General features: G+C 46.2%; 1 protein-coding gene across 5 annotated transcripts in view; it reads left to right on the forward strand.

The window, feature by feature from the left end:
• Positions 1–15,478, forward strand: part of PTPN18 (protein tyrosine phosphatase non-receptor type 18) — a 75,519-nt gene that overhangs the window by 56,951 nt on the left and 3,090 nt on the right. For all 5 annotated transcript variants that reach the window (XM_081895235.1, XM_081895236.1, XM_081895234.1 and 2 more), the window contains 3 exons: positions 2,916–2,998; positions 6,183–6,520; positions 10,693–10,772. In XM_081895235.1, the coding sequence (XP_081751361.1) occupies positions 2,916–2,998; positions 6,183–6,520; positions 10,693–10,772 (501 nt within the window). The remainder of the gene's footprint in view (positions 1–2,915; positions 2,999–6,182; positions 6,521–10,692; positions 10,773–15,478) is intronic.

Genomic DNA, 15,478 nt, shown 5'->3' on the forward strand with positions numbered 1-15,478 from the left:
AGTGGAGATCAACCCATTGCAGTTTCTCCTTGGATTGCTGTTTGGATTGGGGAATCTGAAAACAGACACTTCTAGCCCATAGACCTCTACTTTTTGAGGGGCATAAATTTCTTCATGAGTTTTAATCAAACTTGACCAAATATTTAGTTAATCCTTCGAAGCCTTTCTGAGTTATATTTGTGAGCTGAATTCATAAATGTCACAGCAGATTCCTGAAGATTGTACCTGCAGTTGTGGCTTTATCTCTCATAATTTTGTTACTGCAAATATTTCATTTTCTTCAAGGAACTCAGGGCAGCATACATGGTCTTCCACTGCCCCATCCTGGCCCCTGCTTTAAGAGCGACTATCCCAAGGTCACCCCGGGGGGGGTGTTAAACCTTCGTGTCCCAGGTCCACACTGGCTTTGAATGCATGTTAAGAAGAGGAAAAGGACTAATCTTGGTTCCCAGGACAACTGCAATGCTATCCCCTTCCTTTTTTGCAGGGGTTGGAAAACTGCAGCCCTCCAGATGAACCTCAGCCAATATGGCCAGTGGGCAGGGATGATAGGAGTTGCAGGCTGCCTTCACACGGCATGTTTAAAGCTCATTTCTTCCCCATTTTAAGAATCCTGGCAATGGAGGGAAAGATACAGGCAGCTACTATAAAAGCAAACCCAGCTAGCTGTCTTTCTCTCTGTCTGTCTCTGGCACACAAGTGCAAGTGCACACATTCCCCTGCAGGGAACCTGTGCTTTGAGGAGGTTCCTCTTTCATACTCACTTCCCCTCAAAATGGCCTCTTATCTTTCTGATCTACTAACTGGGGAGTTCCAGCTGTGTAAGTCTGATACCACAAGAATCTGGAGGCTCTGTGGCTTTAGGTTACTTTCTGTGGGCTTGGGAGGGGCAAAAGTGACAGCAAAGTGAGTGAGATATGATGGTGGCCCCATGGGCATAGGTAGGATTTTTGTTAGGGGGGCAGAACCAATGTGATGGGTCAGTTAGTTAAGTATTTCTATTGTTTTACTTGCGCCCCCCCCAGGTTACACCCATGGGTGGCCCAGAGACTGGCATTTGAAGGCCCCCCAGGCTCACAACTGGGCAGGGAGACAAGAATTAGCCCATCAACTGCTTCAGACTTTTCATAGCCAAGCTTCTCAGAGTTTGTCCACATTTGAGCTGGATCTTGCTTGGAGATGACATTTTCTCCTTTTGAATTTGGCTTCATTAGACCAGTGCACCCGCCAGTGCCACAGCTATTGGGGGGGGTTGGGGGGGGTTTACTCTGGGTGATGCCGCCCAAGGGGCACCATTGAGGCTCCCAGCCTGTGTGTGTATGCAAATGCACGTGGGGTGCCATTACTGGGTCTTTGACCCGAGTGAAAAAAAAGCCTAGCTTCACCACTGCACACACAAACACACACACACTTCAACTGCAATTGAAGATCAAAACTGCTTGCTCCCATTCACACCAGTAGGTGTTCCAGTTTGTTGATTCACTTTTTAAAATTCTGAACAAATGGCATGTGTGGAGAGATCAGCTGAGCAGCAAACACTTTAAACATAATTGTCTGCCCAATAATTGCACAATCCTTGTGGGAATGTACACCTCAATAAGGGGGGGATTAGTAGAGAGAGGATTAGGTGGCGCACATTGGAGCCAGAGGGGAAGAGAAGTGAATGGGCAGCTGCAGCAATGGGGAGGAGGAGGAAGGGGCCCCACTGAGAGGGCACCGTGGCTGAGGAAGCCTCTCCACCCCCCAACAAGCCCTGGAACTGTCACTGAATGGGTGTATCCCTCAAACACAAAATCCCCAGCTAGAGGGGAATACTGGAAGACTCGGGGCCGCCCCAGGAAACTGAAGGCTGACAAAGAAAGCCCTTCTTCACCCACTGCATAGAAGGAGTGGTGGCCACCGGCTTGGATGGCTTTAAAGGAGTAGACCAATTCATGGAGGAGAAGGCGATCCATGGCTACCAGCCGTGATGGCTCTGTTCTACCTCTGCTGTCGAAGATGCCCCAGTAGAGCAGCTTCTGGAATCCCAAGTGGAGAGAGTGTTGTTGCACTCCAGCCCTGCAGGCAGGCTTCCCATAAACATCTGCCTGGACAATGGGAGAGCAGAGCGATGGACCTTTGGCCGGACCCAGCAGGACTCTTCTTCTATGTAAGAAGGGTGGCAGGAAAACTACCCTTCCCAGCAATCTTCCCCTCCCAGCCTTATAGGCAGGTCAGTTAAGATCTGTGCATGAAAGCTGCTCCAGGGCCTTCTTCCAGTGTAGCACTTCTTCCCCCACACCAGCCACACATGGATTCGGAAGAGACAGAAGTGTTTGTAAATGAAATAAACAAAAATTAGCTTGTTTTCTCCAAGCAACTGAAATCTGTGTTTGCTTTGGTGGGTTTGTCTTGCTACTATATAAAAGCTAAGTCTTGTTTTTATACAATTAAACAAATTCTTATGCACAAGCACAAACTTTTATTTTTCATCATCTGCGTTAATAGGCACACTGGCTCTGTTCCTATTAATTTCTGAAGGTGTGAGCAGCTTGGCAAGGGAGCAGGGAAAGCTCCTCTCTGTGTGACTAGGCAGTCTTGACAAGGTTGTATAGCAGCCGTCCTAAGTTCTGGAACACATAGGAGGTATAAGTGATGTTGCAATAGCAGTGAAAAACAAAGAGCTAATTTTAAAAATAAATGAATGCTCACATGAATGCAGGAGTAGCTGGCCATGCAGGCGGGGGCTGATGGGAATTGTAGCCCCACAACCTCTGAAGGGTATCCCGTTGGCTACTGTAGATTGAATGTGTGTGTGCCACCCTCTCAGAAGCACACAGACGTGGCTTCCTGCAAACTTCCTGCTGTAGGATGTTCAAACAGTTGTGTTGAAATCGTCCCTTACTTCCTTTTTGTTCTTCCGGATTTTGACACAGAACCGTCTTCCCCTCTATGACGACGCCCTCTCCCTCCGACACCTGGCTGTGGCCCCGCTCAAACGAAGCACCGTCCTCCACCGGTAAGGAAGGCTGAGAGAGGGAGCCTTGGAAACGGCAGCCCAGCTGTCTTGGTTTGGCAGGAAAGCAGAGCCATGTTTTGCAGTGACACCCGAGATGTGGGAGTTCTTCTCTGAGGAGGCCCAGCTGGTGCAGACTTTGGGCTGCCTTAGGAAAGGGGTCAGGACCCTCCACATTGTACAACATGGTTCTTTCCCCCCCAAACCGGGTGCTGGTTATACATTTTCATATTTTAAGATGGTAGATGTGATTATTGACTATTCGGTTGCCTGGTTTTATGTTTTGAATGTTTATATGGAGCTGTAGCTCATTTTGGGTTTATTCAGTGGAGAATGGCAGACACTAGTATATGGGTATTATTATATATAATAAAAAATACGGACTGTATTACAGCAGCTGTGAGCACATCTCTCTGACCTTGCTACTCACTATTTTGACATCCTTCAAATCACAAAGCTCAGGCTTGGACATGTCAGAGGGGCATATGAAAACCATCACTTGGGTGAAGAAGTAAAGCCCTGCCTCCTTCTCATCCGTCAAGCCTTCCTCAAGACATACCTTTCCAACTGCAGTTTTCAGATTACCTCTCCTCCCTTTAATGCCTTATCTACTGCAGTCTGCCTTCCACCAATCAGTCTAGGGACTTGGGTCGAGAAGCTTCCAGGCAGCCAGCTGAGAAGCACAAAACAGAGGCCTGGAAGCAGAGGCAGAGCATGGCTTGGGGCTGGAAGACATGAAGAAAGAACCCCAGCTCCACAGCTCTGTGATATAAGGAAGGAGCAGCAACTGCATGAGGTTCTTCACTAGGAAGGAGGAGAGAGAAACCCAAAAAGCTCTGTGTGACCACAGCTATAATAATAATAATAATAATAATAATAATAATAATAATAATAATAATAATAATATTATTATTATTATTATTATTATTATTATTATTATTATTATTATTATTATTATTTATACCCCGCCCATCTGGCTGGGCTTCCCCAGCCACTCTGGGCGGCTTCCAAAAGAATATTAAAATACTGTGATACATCAAACATTAAAAACTTCCCTAAACAGGGCTGCCTTCAGATGTCTTCAAAAAGTCTGGTAGTAGTTGTTCTCTTTAACATCTGGTGGGAGGGCGTTCCACAAGGAGGGCGCCACTACCGAGAAGGCCCTCTGCCTGGTTCCCTGTAACTTGGCTTCTTGCAGGGAGGGAACCGCCAGAAGGCCCTCGGTGCTGGACCTCAGTGTCCGGGTAGAACGATGGGGGTGGAGACGCTCCTTCAGATATACTGGGCCGAAGCCATTTAGGGCTTTCAAGGTCAGCACCAACACTTTCAATTGTGCTCGGAAACGTACTGGGAGCCAATGTAGGTCTTTCAAGACTGGTGTTATATGGTCTCGGCGGCCGCTCCCAGACACCAGTCTGGCTGCTGCGTTCTGGATTAGTTATAGTTTCCGGGTCACCTTCAAAGGTAGCCCCACGTAGAGCGCATCGCAGTAGTCCAAGCGGGAGATAACCAGAGCATGCACCTCTCTGGCGAGGCAGTCTGCAGGCAGATAGGGTCTCAGCCTGCGTACCAGATGGAGCTGGTACACAGCTGCCCTGGACACAGAATAGACCTGTGCCTCCATGGACAGCTGTGAGTCTAAAATGACCCCCAGGCTGTGCACATGGTCCTTCAGGGGCACAGTTGCCCCATTCAGGACCAGGGAATCCTCCACACCTACCCGCCTCCTGCCCCCCAAAAACAGTACTTCTGTCTTGTCAGGATTCAGTCTCAATCTGTTAGCCGCCATCCATCCTCCAACCGCCACCAGACACTCACACAGGACCGTCACCGCCTTCACTGGTTCTGATTTGAAAGAGAGGTAGAGCTGGGTATCATCCGCTGTGTATCATACTGATGAACACCCAGCCCAAACCCCCTGATGATCTCTCCCAGCGGCTGCATGTAGATGTTGAAAAGCATGGGGGAGAGGACAGAACCCTGAGGCACCCCACAACTGAGAGCCCAGGGGTCTGAACACTCATCCCCCACCATCACTTTCTGAACATGGCCCAGGAGGAAGGAGCAGAACCACCGTATGACAGTGCCCCCAGCTCCCAGCCCCTCAGACGGTCCAGAAGGATGTTATGGTCGATGGTATCAAACACCACTGATAGATCCAGCAGAACTAGGAAACAGCTCTCACCTTTGTCCCTAGCCCGCCGGAGATCATCAACCAGTGCTACCAAGGCAGTTTCAGTCCCATGATGAGGGCTGAATCCCGACTGGAAGGGATCCAAATGGTCCGCTTCTTCCAGGCGTGCCTGGAGTTGTTCAGCAACCACTCGCTCAATCACCTTGCCCAAGAATGGAAGATTTGAGACTGGGCGATAGTTGGCCATCGTGGCTGCATCTAAAAATGTTTTTTTAAGAAGCGGTTTAATAACCGCCTCTTTCAGTGGGTCTGGGAAGGCTCTCTCACAGAGGGAAGCATTCACCACCCCACGAAGCCCATCACCCAGCCCTTCCTGACTAACTTTTATAAGCCAGGATGGGCAAGGATCAAGGAGACAGGTGGTTGGTTTCACTCGTCCAAGCAGCCTGTCCACATCCTCAGAGGTAACAGATTGGAATTGACTTTTGCAATTTGACTAGACAGGACTCTAGCACTCTCCCGCCCCAGCCCTGCTCCCACGGTGGCGTCTACCTCTTTCCGAATCTGAGCGACTTTATCTGCAAAAAAACTTTGCAAAATCATTGCAGGAGATCATGTGGCCGGTACTGGGCCCCAATGTAACAGGTGGTTCCGCTAAATTGCGAACCACCTGAAAAAATCTCCTGCTGCTGTTTTCTGCAGATGCAATAGAGGCGGTGAAGAAAGTCAAAATGGAGAGGAGGGCAGAGGGTTCCTCTGGAAAAATCCTAGGCTGCGCTACAGCTGAGAAGTAAAATTACCGCAAACTCTTCCTCATGCATAAGATTTCTTAAAGCAATTATTGTTCCTAAATTGTTTTATACTCCTCTGCAGAGGAAATAACTAAAAGAAATCACTTGAGAACATTTGTACATTTTGTGCATTACAAATATGCATCCTTTAAATATATATATACCGGTAACTTCAGTAGCCTGACTCATAAACTCTTATCCTGAGAGAGGTCCCTTCACCTTTTGTGGAGATTTCACATAACCTCTGTGTTCCCTGATCCAGAAGCATCTCGGTGCCGGTTGACCCTCAGCCCACATCAGCGCCAGAACAACCACCCAAGCTCATCAGGGACATGGGTGATACCTATGCGGTTGTGAACAAGCTCCGACGAAGTGGACTGGGCGCTTCTCCTCCTCCTCCTGCTCCAGGCAACGAGGCCCCGCTTAGTGGAGAGGGACCCCTTTATACCGCAGTGAAGCCTCGGATGAGCAATATGCCCGACACCTTGGCAATTGATCCCAGTGCCTTTGTAGGAGTGCAAGCCAGTCACTCGCTGCCTGGAAGCCCCATCCACCGGCCAGCTTCCACGGCAACCTGCGAATACGCCCAAATTAACCCAGGTGATGTGAAGTTATAGTTTGTGTGCACTTAAGAATTTGTATAACTGTATAACAATAAGCCTTAACATTTATGCAGTAGTTTTAAGTGCTCCAGTTCTTTTATAATAATAATAATTTTATTATTTATACCCTGCCCATCTGACTGGGTTTTCCCAGCCACTTCGGGCAGCTCCCAGCAGAATAGTAAAAACACAATAGAACATCAAAGATTTAAAACTTCCCTAAACATTATCTCAGTAACCCTAACATCAGGCCTGCAAGATATGGCAGATCAGCGTTATCATCTCATGTTGCAGACATGGGGGAAGAGATGCCAGAGCACACCTACTTGACAAAAAGGGTCACCTGGAACTGGTGGTGACACTTGCTGTTGAGCCAACGTGCACAGGCTGTTATCTAGCTAATGACAGAAGAGACATTTGAACTAAGGATGTCCCTGGATCATACCACATTTTCTTAAAATACTTTGCTAAACTAGCTCTGTGAATATCATATGACTTCAATGCAAGTAAACAAGATTCTAGTCATCATGACAAATTTGGATTTGGGGGTATTTCATGGGGTTTTTCTTTGGGTGTACAGAACCCAAGCAAATTCAAATGGGAATTCACAAAGGCTGCAAACATAGATTAGATGTAACTAATAAAATCCATAGTAAAACATTAAAGGCTGCAAATATCATTCTTCAGTCATTTTTCCTGGATTGTTTTATTTAATATTTTAATGTGTTGTAATCCACTTTGATTTTTCCCCCTTAAGAATATAAAGTGGTATAGAAATAGAAATACAATAATATAATCTTTATTGCGGTCCAACGACCCATAACATGGATTCAGAATAAAATACAGATTCATACAAACAACCCCCCAGGGAAGGGAGACCGAAGCGCTATTTGTTTAGTCATGGGTATGTTGATCTGGCTTTGGTGAAAAGACGCCGATATGTTGGTACAGACAAATTTCTAAGATATGCAGGTGTCTGAAACTTGAACCCATAGTGAATTCCTACTGCTAATGGGCCACAGATAACATGAGATTGAGATCGGAGATCACTATGTGATATGTCCCAGAGGCTTTGCCTCAGAGATTCAAGGGTGGTATCATAGCCCAGATGGTACAGGAGAGAAGGTGGCATACCAAGCCAAGTGGCTTTTCTAACCATCATTTTCATTCATGAGCTGGCAAACTCCTCGTTTTTTAGGTATGGAAGGTATGGAACCCCTTCCATACCTTCCACACTGGAGAGCCAGTGTGGTGTAGTGGTTAAGAGCGGTAGTCCCGTAATCTGGGGAACCGGGTTCGCGTCTCCGCTCCTCCACATGCAGATGCTGGGTGACCTTGGGCCAGTCACACTTCTCTGAAGTCTCTCAGCCCCACTCACCTCACAGAGTGTTTGTTGTGGGGGAGGAAGGGAAAGGAGAATGTTAGTCGCTTTGAGACTCCTTAAAGGGAGTGAAAGGCGGGATATCAAATCCAAACTACTCTTCTTCTTCTTCTTCTTCTTCTTCTTCTTCTTCTTCTTCTTCTTCTTCTTCTTCCCTAGGCCAAAGACTGAGATCTTGAGCCAGTATTTCAGGGCAGCCCACCATGCTTTACTTGATAGAAGACATTCACCTGTTTCTAAAAATAGTATTGCCTTTGGAACACAATTTGGAACTTGTAGGAGGGACCGGAGAAACTTTGCCTGGAAGTCATCAAACCTGGAGAATGAGCCATTGAACCAGATGTTTGAGGCCTAGAGGAGTTGAGAGACAGATTTTGCATTAAATACCTTAATGGCTGATGGAATATAATGGCCTCCCCTTGTATAAAAGAATTGAAGTATAGCCAGTTTGCTTACTTTTGATAGGCGGTTTGCCAATGATGTTTCCAGGACTTGGAATGATGGAACAGAAGCCCTAGGTACCGGAAGAATTTGGTCTGCTCTAGTTTGTGACCGTCCAGTACCCATTTACTCAGGGACAATCTCTTCTCAAACACCAGGACTTTTGATTTTTCATAATTGATGGATAACCTATTACCAGAGCAGTAGTCTCAGAATTTCCTTAGTTGGTAGTTTAGGCCAGGTCTGGTTTGGGAGAAGATGGCCGTGTCATCCGCACACAGCAAGAAAGGGGACTTTCTTGTCCCTATTTTTGGAAGATGGCCATCAGGGTCCATTAAGCTTGCCTCTAAGTCATTCAAAAACAAACTGAACATCTTATAAACTGTTTATAAGAAGTAAATAAGGAGGCCAGATACAGGATAAAGGAAGTATTTTTTTTTGGTTGTTTGTATTGTTGTATGTTATGCTCACTGTATGTTATGTTCACGTTTAATGAGGTGGGTTTGTGTATTGGGGCGTGGGGGTTTGTGTTATGTTGTAAATAAAATTCCAATAGAAATTTAAATTCAAAACAAATAAACAACAAACTGAACAAGGTAGGGGCCAAAATGCATCCCTGTCTTACTCCCCTGGCCATCTCAATACAGTCTGAGAGCTGGCCCTGCAACCCACACCTAACCTGCAAATTGCTTCCACTGTGCAGGGCTTTAATAAGATTTAGGAGACATTTATCCTTCAGTACTAGATGTAATTTGGACCATAGTTGGAATCCAGGGATGAAGTCAAAGGCAGATTTCAGGTCCATAAAGGCCACAAAGAGTTTTCCCTGTAGAGGTCTGGTGTATTTCTCAGCTAGGAGGGACAGCGTTAGACAGTGGTCTGATGTTGAGTGTTTTCGCGGAAAACACTGAAGCTCGTGCCCGAGCTTCAGATATATTTATAGTCATTTAGAAAACTTGTCAGTTTGTTACAGAGAAAGCGGGCATACAGCTTTTCTATAATTGAAAGCAGACTGACTAGCCTATAATTAGAAGGCATGTTTGGTTGGCCTCTCTTAAAGATTGAGACTACTATTGTATGTTTCTAGCTAGATGGTACTTTGCTTGAGTTATTTACTATCATAAAAAGTGCCGCCAGAAGAGGAGCCCACCAGTGCTGATTTGATATGATCAATTCAGCTGGGAAAAAGTCATTTCCTGGGGCCTTACCACTCTTAAGGTTCCCAATTAATGTATAGACTTCTTCCACTGTAACTGGGCTCCGTTGTGGGAGTAGTGACAGTTCTGCTGAAACTTCATGATAAAAACTGGCGGGGAGATTTGAATTTTCCGTGAATATATTTCTAAAATGGTTCTCCCATACCTGAACTGGAATGGCACAGCTGGGGGCTGGAGAGCTATTGCTCAGGAAGCCAGAGACCAGTTGCCAGAAGAGTTTTGTTTTGTTGTTTAGCGAGGCATTCAGCAACAGAGGCCAGGAGTTTTGTTCAGACTGCCTTTTTTTTTGAAGCCAAATGGGCTTTGTATTCTTTTTAAATTTTGAAATAAGTTGGGGATAAATAGTTTAGGCCAGTGTTTCTATAGGCCAGTGTTTCTTCTTTGTGCGGCACTCTTGGTCGAACCATCTGCACCCTTTAGCAATGCGGGGCTTGCTGGCTGGGTTTATGTTAACAGAGACCACATCCTGCAAGAACTCAATGAGATTATCATAAGCTGTCAGGGAGGAATCTGTTGATAGGTCATTGATTATACAGTGGTACCTCTGGATACGAACGGGATCCATTCCAGAGCCCCGTTCGCATCCTGAAGCAAACACAACCTGCGTCCACGCATGCGCGGGTTGCGATTCACCGCTTCTGCGTGTGCACGTGATGTCATTTTGACTATCTGCTCATGCGTGAGTGGCAAAACCCGGAAGTAACATGTTCCTTACTTCCGGGTCGCTGCGGAGCACAACCCAAAAGCACTCGACCTGAAGCAGCTTCAACCCGAGGTATGACTGTAGTTGATAGTAGAAATATAGTTGTACCTCATAAGTCGAACGGAATCCATTCTGGCTCCTGCAGCCAATCAGAAGCCGTGGAAGCCGCGTCAGACGTCCAGGTTCCAAAGAATGTTCCCAAACCGGAACACTCACTTCCGGGTTTGCGGCATTCGGGAGCCGATTTATTTGACAACTAAGCCATTCAACAACCAAGGTATGACTGTAATAATACTAATCCCATAATACCAATATCATAATCCCGAGGGAAAGTTTAGGTCCCTCTGACTTGTCGTGGTTACAGCAAAGGGAGTACAGAAAGCACCCATTGGGAATAACCTTTTCTTTGTCTGATCTCTCTGCTACAGGCGATTCCAATCCCAGAGTCACCTCCTCATCTCACATCAATGGATTAGGGAAAAAGCCCCTGAGGAACCTGCTGCCCACAGTATGTTGTCTGCGCGGTGTTTCCCAGCCACATTTCTATGTCACAGGACCGGGATAAGCCTCCGACAAAAACTGTAGACCAGAAGGGATGGGGAGCCTGTAGCCCTTCAGATCTTCTTCAATTCCCACTGCCCCCTCCCCGACCATTGACCCTGCTGGCTGGGGAGGAGTTCAACAGCATATTGGAAGGGCCACAGAGTCCCCCAGCCCTGATTCAGATTGGTTATTAGGGTGTGTTTGGCTTTACTAGACCTGGCCTCCAGGGTGCCAACTTGAATAAAATATGGGGAGAGGCAGGTAAGAGCTCCCCCCCCCCACATAATCAATCCCAATACTTGTTGCCTGCACACGATTTGAATGGCAATGCCCATCCACTTGGAGGGGGAGCTGGCATCCTCAAATATTTTTTTGGGGGGAGGGACTTTGGCCCCTAGGAGTTGGCTCCTATGCCTGGGCTCAAGTTCCTCTTCTACAATGTATTTGTTGTTTAGCTTTGAATAAGTTGCCTCAGCCTTGATTTTCCCATCTGTAGAATTGGAAAATTAGTGAACAACTACAAACAATGTGAACCTGATATTTCAAAACATTTTGCAAGTTAATAGTACACTGTGTGGGGATGATTAGGGAGGCAGGAGAGGATATTTTATTTAATGATATCCTTCCTAACTTGCACTAGCAAGTTCCATATTCTAGCAGTTCCAAACATCCCCCTTTTTAAATTATGCAGCGATCAGCTTGTTGCTAACTCATCTGAGTCTTACTATTAAAGATTCCTTCCTGATAAAATCCCTTCTAATCCCTCTTAAAAAGAATAAACACAAGACTCTGATTAACATTAATATAAAAGTAGCTTACTCACAGATTCATTCAGGTTCACAGACATATCCCTGAAGGCAGACTTAGGTTACATAACAACTAGAACTATTCCATAAAGAAGTTAGTCCCAAGTGACTGCGACTAAGCAGTCACTTCTCCAAACACACACTGATCCGAACATGGAGGCCGTGGGCTCCTCCATGCCAGTATAACAGACCGCACCTTCTTCAAGTCTGTCCCAGCTCAGGAGGAAACAGGAAGTCTTCTCCCGAGTGGGACAAAACATCCCCTAACGTAGAATCATAGAATCATCGAGTTGGAAGAGACCACAAGGGCCATCGAGTCCAACCCCCTGCCAAGCAGGAAACACCATCAGAGCACTCCTGACATGGTTGTCAAGCCTCTGCTTAAAGACCTCCAAAGAAGGAGACTCCACCACACTCCTTGGCAGCAAATTCCACTGTCAAACAGCTCTTACTGTCAGGAAGTTCTTCCTAATGTTTAGGTGGATCCATTGCTCCGTGTCCGCTTCTCTGGAGCAGCAGAAAACAACCTTTCTCCCTCCTCTATGTGACATCCTTTTATATATTTGAACATGGCTATCATATCACCCCTTAACCTCCTCTTCTCCAGGCTGAACATGCCCAGCTCCCTTAGCCATTCCTCATAAGGCATTGTTTCCAGGCCTTTGACCATTTTGGTTGCCCTCCTCTGGACACGGTCCAGTTTGTCAGTGTCCTTCTTGAACTGTGGTGCCCAGAACTGGACACAGTACTCCAGGTGAGGTCTGACCAGAGTAGAATACAGTGGCACTATTACTTCCCTTGATCTAGATGCTATACTCCTACTGATGCAGCCCAGAATTGCATTGGCTTTTTAAGCTGCCACGTCACACTGTTGGCTCATGTCAAGTTTGTGGTCAACCAAGACTCCTAGATCCTTTTCACATGTACTGCTCTCAAGCCAGGTGTCACCCATCTTGTATTTGTGCCTCTCATTTTTTTTGCCCAAGTGCAATACTTTACATTTCTCCCTGTTAAAATTCATCTTGTTTGTTTTGGCCCAGTTCTCTAATCTGTCAAGGTCGTTTTGAAGTGTGATCCTGTCCTCTGGGGTGTTAGCCACCCCTCCCAGTTTGGTGTCATCTGCAAATTTGATCAGGATGCCCTTGAGTCCATCATCCAAGTCGTTGATAAAGATGTTGAATAAGACCGGGCCCAAGACAGAAACCTGTGGCACCCCACTAGTCACTCTTCTCCAGGATGAAGAGGAACCATTGATGAGCACCCTTTGGGTTCGGTCAGTCAGCCAATTACAAATCCACTGAGTGGTAGCATAGTCAAGACTGCATTTTACCAGCTTCTTTACAAGAATATCATGGGGCACCTTGTCAAATGCCTTTCTGAAATTAAGGTAGGCTACATCCACTGTGTTCCCTTCATGTACCAGGGTTGTAATTCTGTCAGAAAACGAGATCAGGTTCGTCTGACATGACTTATTTTTCAGAAATCCATGCTGACTATTGGTGATCACAGCATTCCTTTCTAGGTGCTCACAGACTGTTTGCTTAATGATCTGCTCCAGAATCTTCCCTGGTATTGATGTCAGACTGACTGGGCGGTAATTATTTGGGTCCTCTCTTTTCCCCTTTTTGAAAATAGGGACAGCATTTGTCCTCCTCCAGTCTGCCGGGACTTCACCTGTTCTCCAGGAATTCTCAAAGATGACTGCCAGTGGTTCTGAGATCACATCTGCCAGTTCTTTTAATACTCTTGGATGCAGTTCATCTGGCCCTGGAAACTTGAATACATCTAAACTAGCCAAGTATTCTTGTACTATCTCCTTAGTTATTCTGGGCTGTTTCCTCTGCTGAATCATTTGCTCCAAATTCTTCAGGTCGGGCATTGTTTTCTTTATCGGAGAAGACTGAGGCAAAGAAGGCATTGAGGAGTTCAGCCCTTTCTGTGTCCCCTGTTTGCATTTCACCATCTTCTCCTCTGAGTCACTCCACTGTTTCTTTGTTCTTCCTTTTGCTACCCATAAAAGCCTTTTTTGTTGCTTTTAACCTCTCTAGCAAGCCTAAGTTCATTCTGTGCTTTAGCTTTTCTGACTTTGTGTCTACACGTGCTGGCTATTTGTTTGAATTCCTCTTTGGTAGTTTCCCCCCTTTTCCATTTTTTGTACACATCCTTTTTTAATCTTAACTCAGTTAAAAGTTCTTTAGATAGCCAACCTGGCTTCTTTAGGCACCTTCCATGTTTCCGTCTCATTGGTATTGCCTGAAGTTGTGCTTTTACTATCTCCCTCTTAACAAACTCCCAGCCATCATGAACTCCCTTTTCTTTTAGTATTACTGTCCATGGGATCTCACCCAGCACTTCCCTAAGTTTTATGAAGTCGGCTTTCTTAAAGTCAATAAATTGAGTCCTAGTATGCTTGGCTGCTCCTTTCCGCTGTATAGTAAACTTCAGAAGACCCTGATATATAACGCCACTCCTCCTCCTTTCTTGTCTGGTCTGTTTCTCTGAAATAGATTGTATCCCTCCATTATTACATTCCAATCGTGGGACTTATCCCACCAGGTTTCAGTGATGCCTATTATGACATATTTAGTTTGCTGTACCAAGAGCTCAAGCTCATCTTGTTTATTTCCCATGCTTTGCGCATTAGTGTACAGACATTGAAGTCCATTAATCATTCCCCCGTGTCTCTTATTTAAGGATTTTTTCCTCCCACCACTAGGTCTGCGTGCTGTTTGCTCCATTTGGTCTATGACATTTGGATGATCATCTTCATCAATTGATAGACTCCTACCTTCAGGAGCACTGTCTCCCTCCCCCACATTAGTCAGTTTAAAGCCCTCCTGATGAGGTTTCTGAGATTTTTGGCAAAAACATTCCTCCCAACCGTTGTGAGGTGCAGCCCATCGCTTGCCAGAAGTCCATCTTCAAGAAACTGCAGTTCGTGATCTAAGAATCCAAACCGTTCCTGTTTACACCATTTGCGAAGCCAGCTGTTCACTTCCACTATTTTTCCCTCTCTCCCTGGGCCCCGTCGTTCAACTGGGAGGACAGATGAGATGACAATTTGTGCATTTAATTGCTTCAATTTCCTGCCCAGAGCCTCGTAGTCTCTTTTGATCTTCTGGAGGCTATTGCTTGCAGTGTCATTGGTTCCCACATGAACCAAGAGGAAGGGGTATTTGTCAGTGGGTTTTATGATTCCTTGCAGTCGTTCAGTTACATCTTGGATCTTAGCCCCGGGGAGACAGCACACTTCCCGAGACATCTTGTCAGGCCCACAGATCACTGCTTCTGTTCCCCTCAGTAGGGAATCCCCTATCACCTCTACACGCCTCTTCCTAGGTCTGGTCGGGGTTCTTCCGTGAGCTGTCCGTTCCAAGGTCGCCTGCACATTCTCTGAGGACTGACTTTGCTGCTCGTCTTCATATACCTGATCGACTGTAATGAGGGAGAGATCCTCAAATGGAGTCTGCTCTTCATCTTCCATGCTAGGGGAGAGGACCTCAAAGCGATTGTGTATTTCTAAACAATCAGAGCGAACCCTGGGCCTCCTACTTCTTTGAGTCACGTTTCTCCAATATCTGGCTACTGTGTTGGTGAACTAGCCTCCTTCTCAGGGGAGTCCCCTGTCTCCTCCTTGGTGGAGACGGTGTGCTCTGTTGCTTCCAAGAAGAGCTCCAGCTCGCTAATTCTTTGGAGCGTAGCTACACGTTCCTCCAGTTGCTGGACTTTGTCTTCTAAGAGGGCAATCAACATGCGATTGCTGCAGGTAAAGCTGCCTGCAACCTTTGGCAAGATGGCAAACATTGCGCAGGAACTGCAGGCGACTGCAGCTGTTCCCTCACCCTCCATCTTGAGAGGGTCCACT

This window comes from Podarcis melisellensis, assembly GCF_964234715.1.
Source record: "Podarcis melisellensis genome assembly, chromosome: 17".
Taxonomy (NCBI): Eukaryota; Metazoa; Chordata; class Lepidosauria; order Squamata; family Lacertidae; genus Podarcis; species Podarcis melisellensis.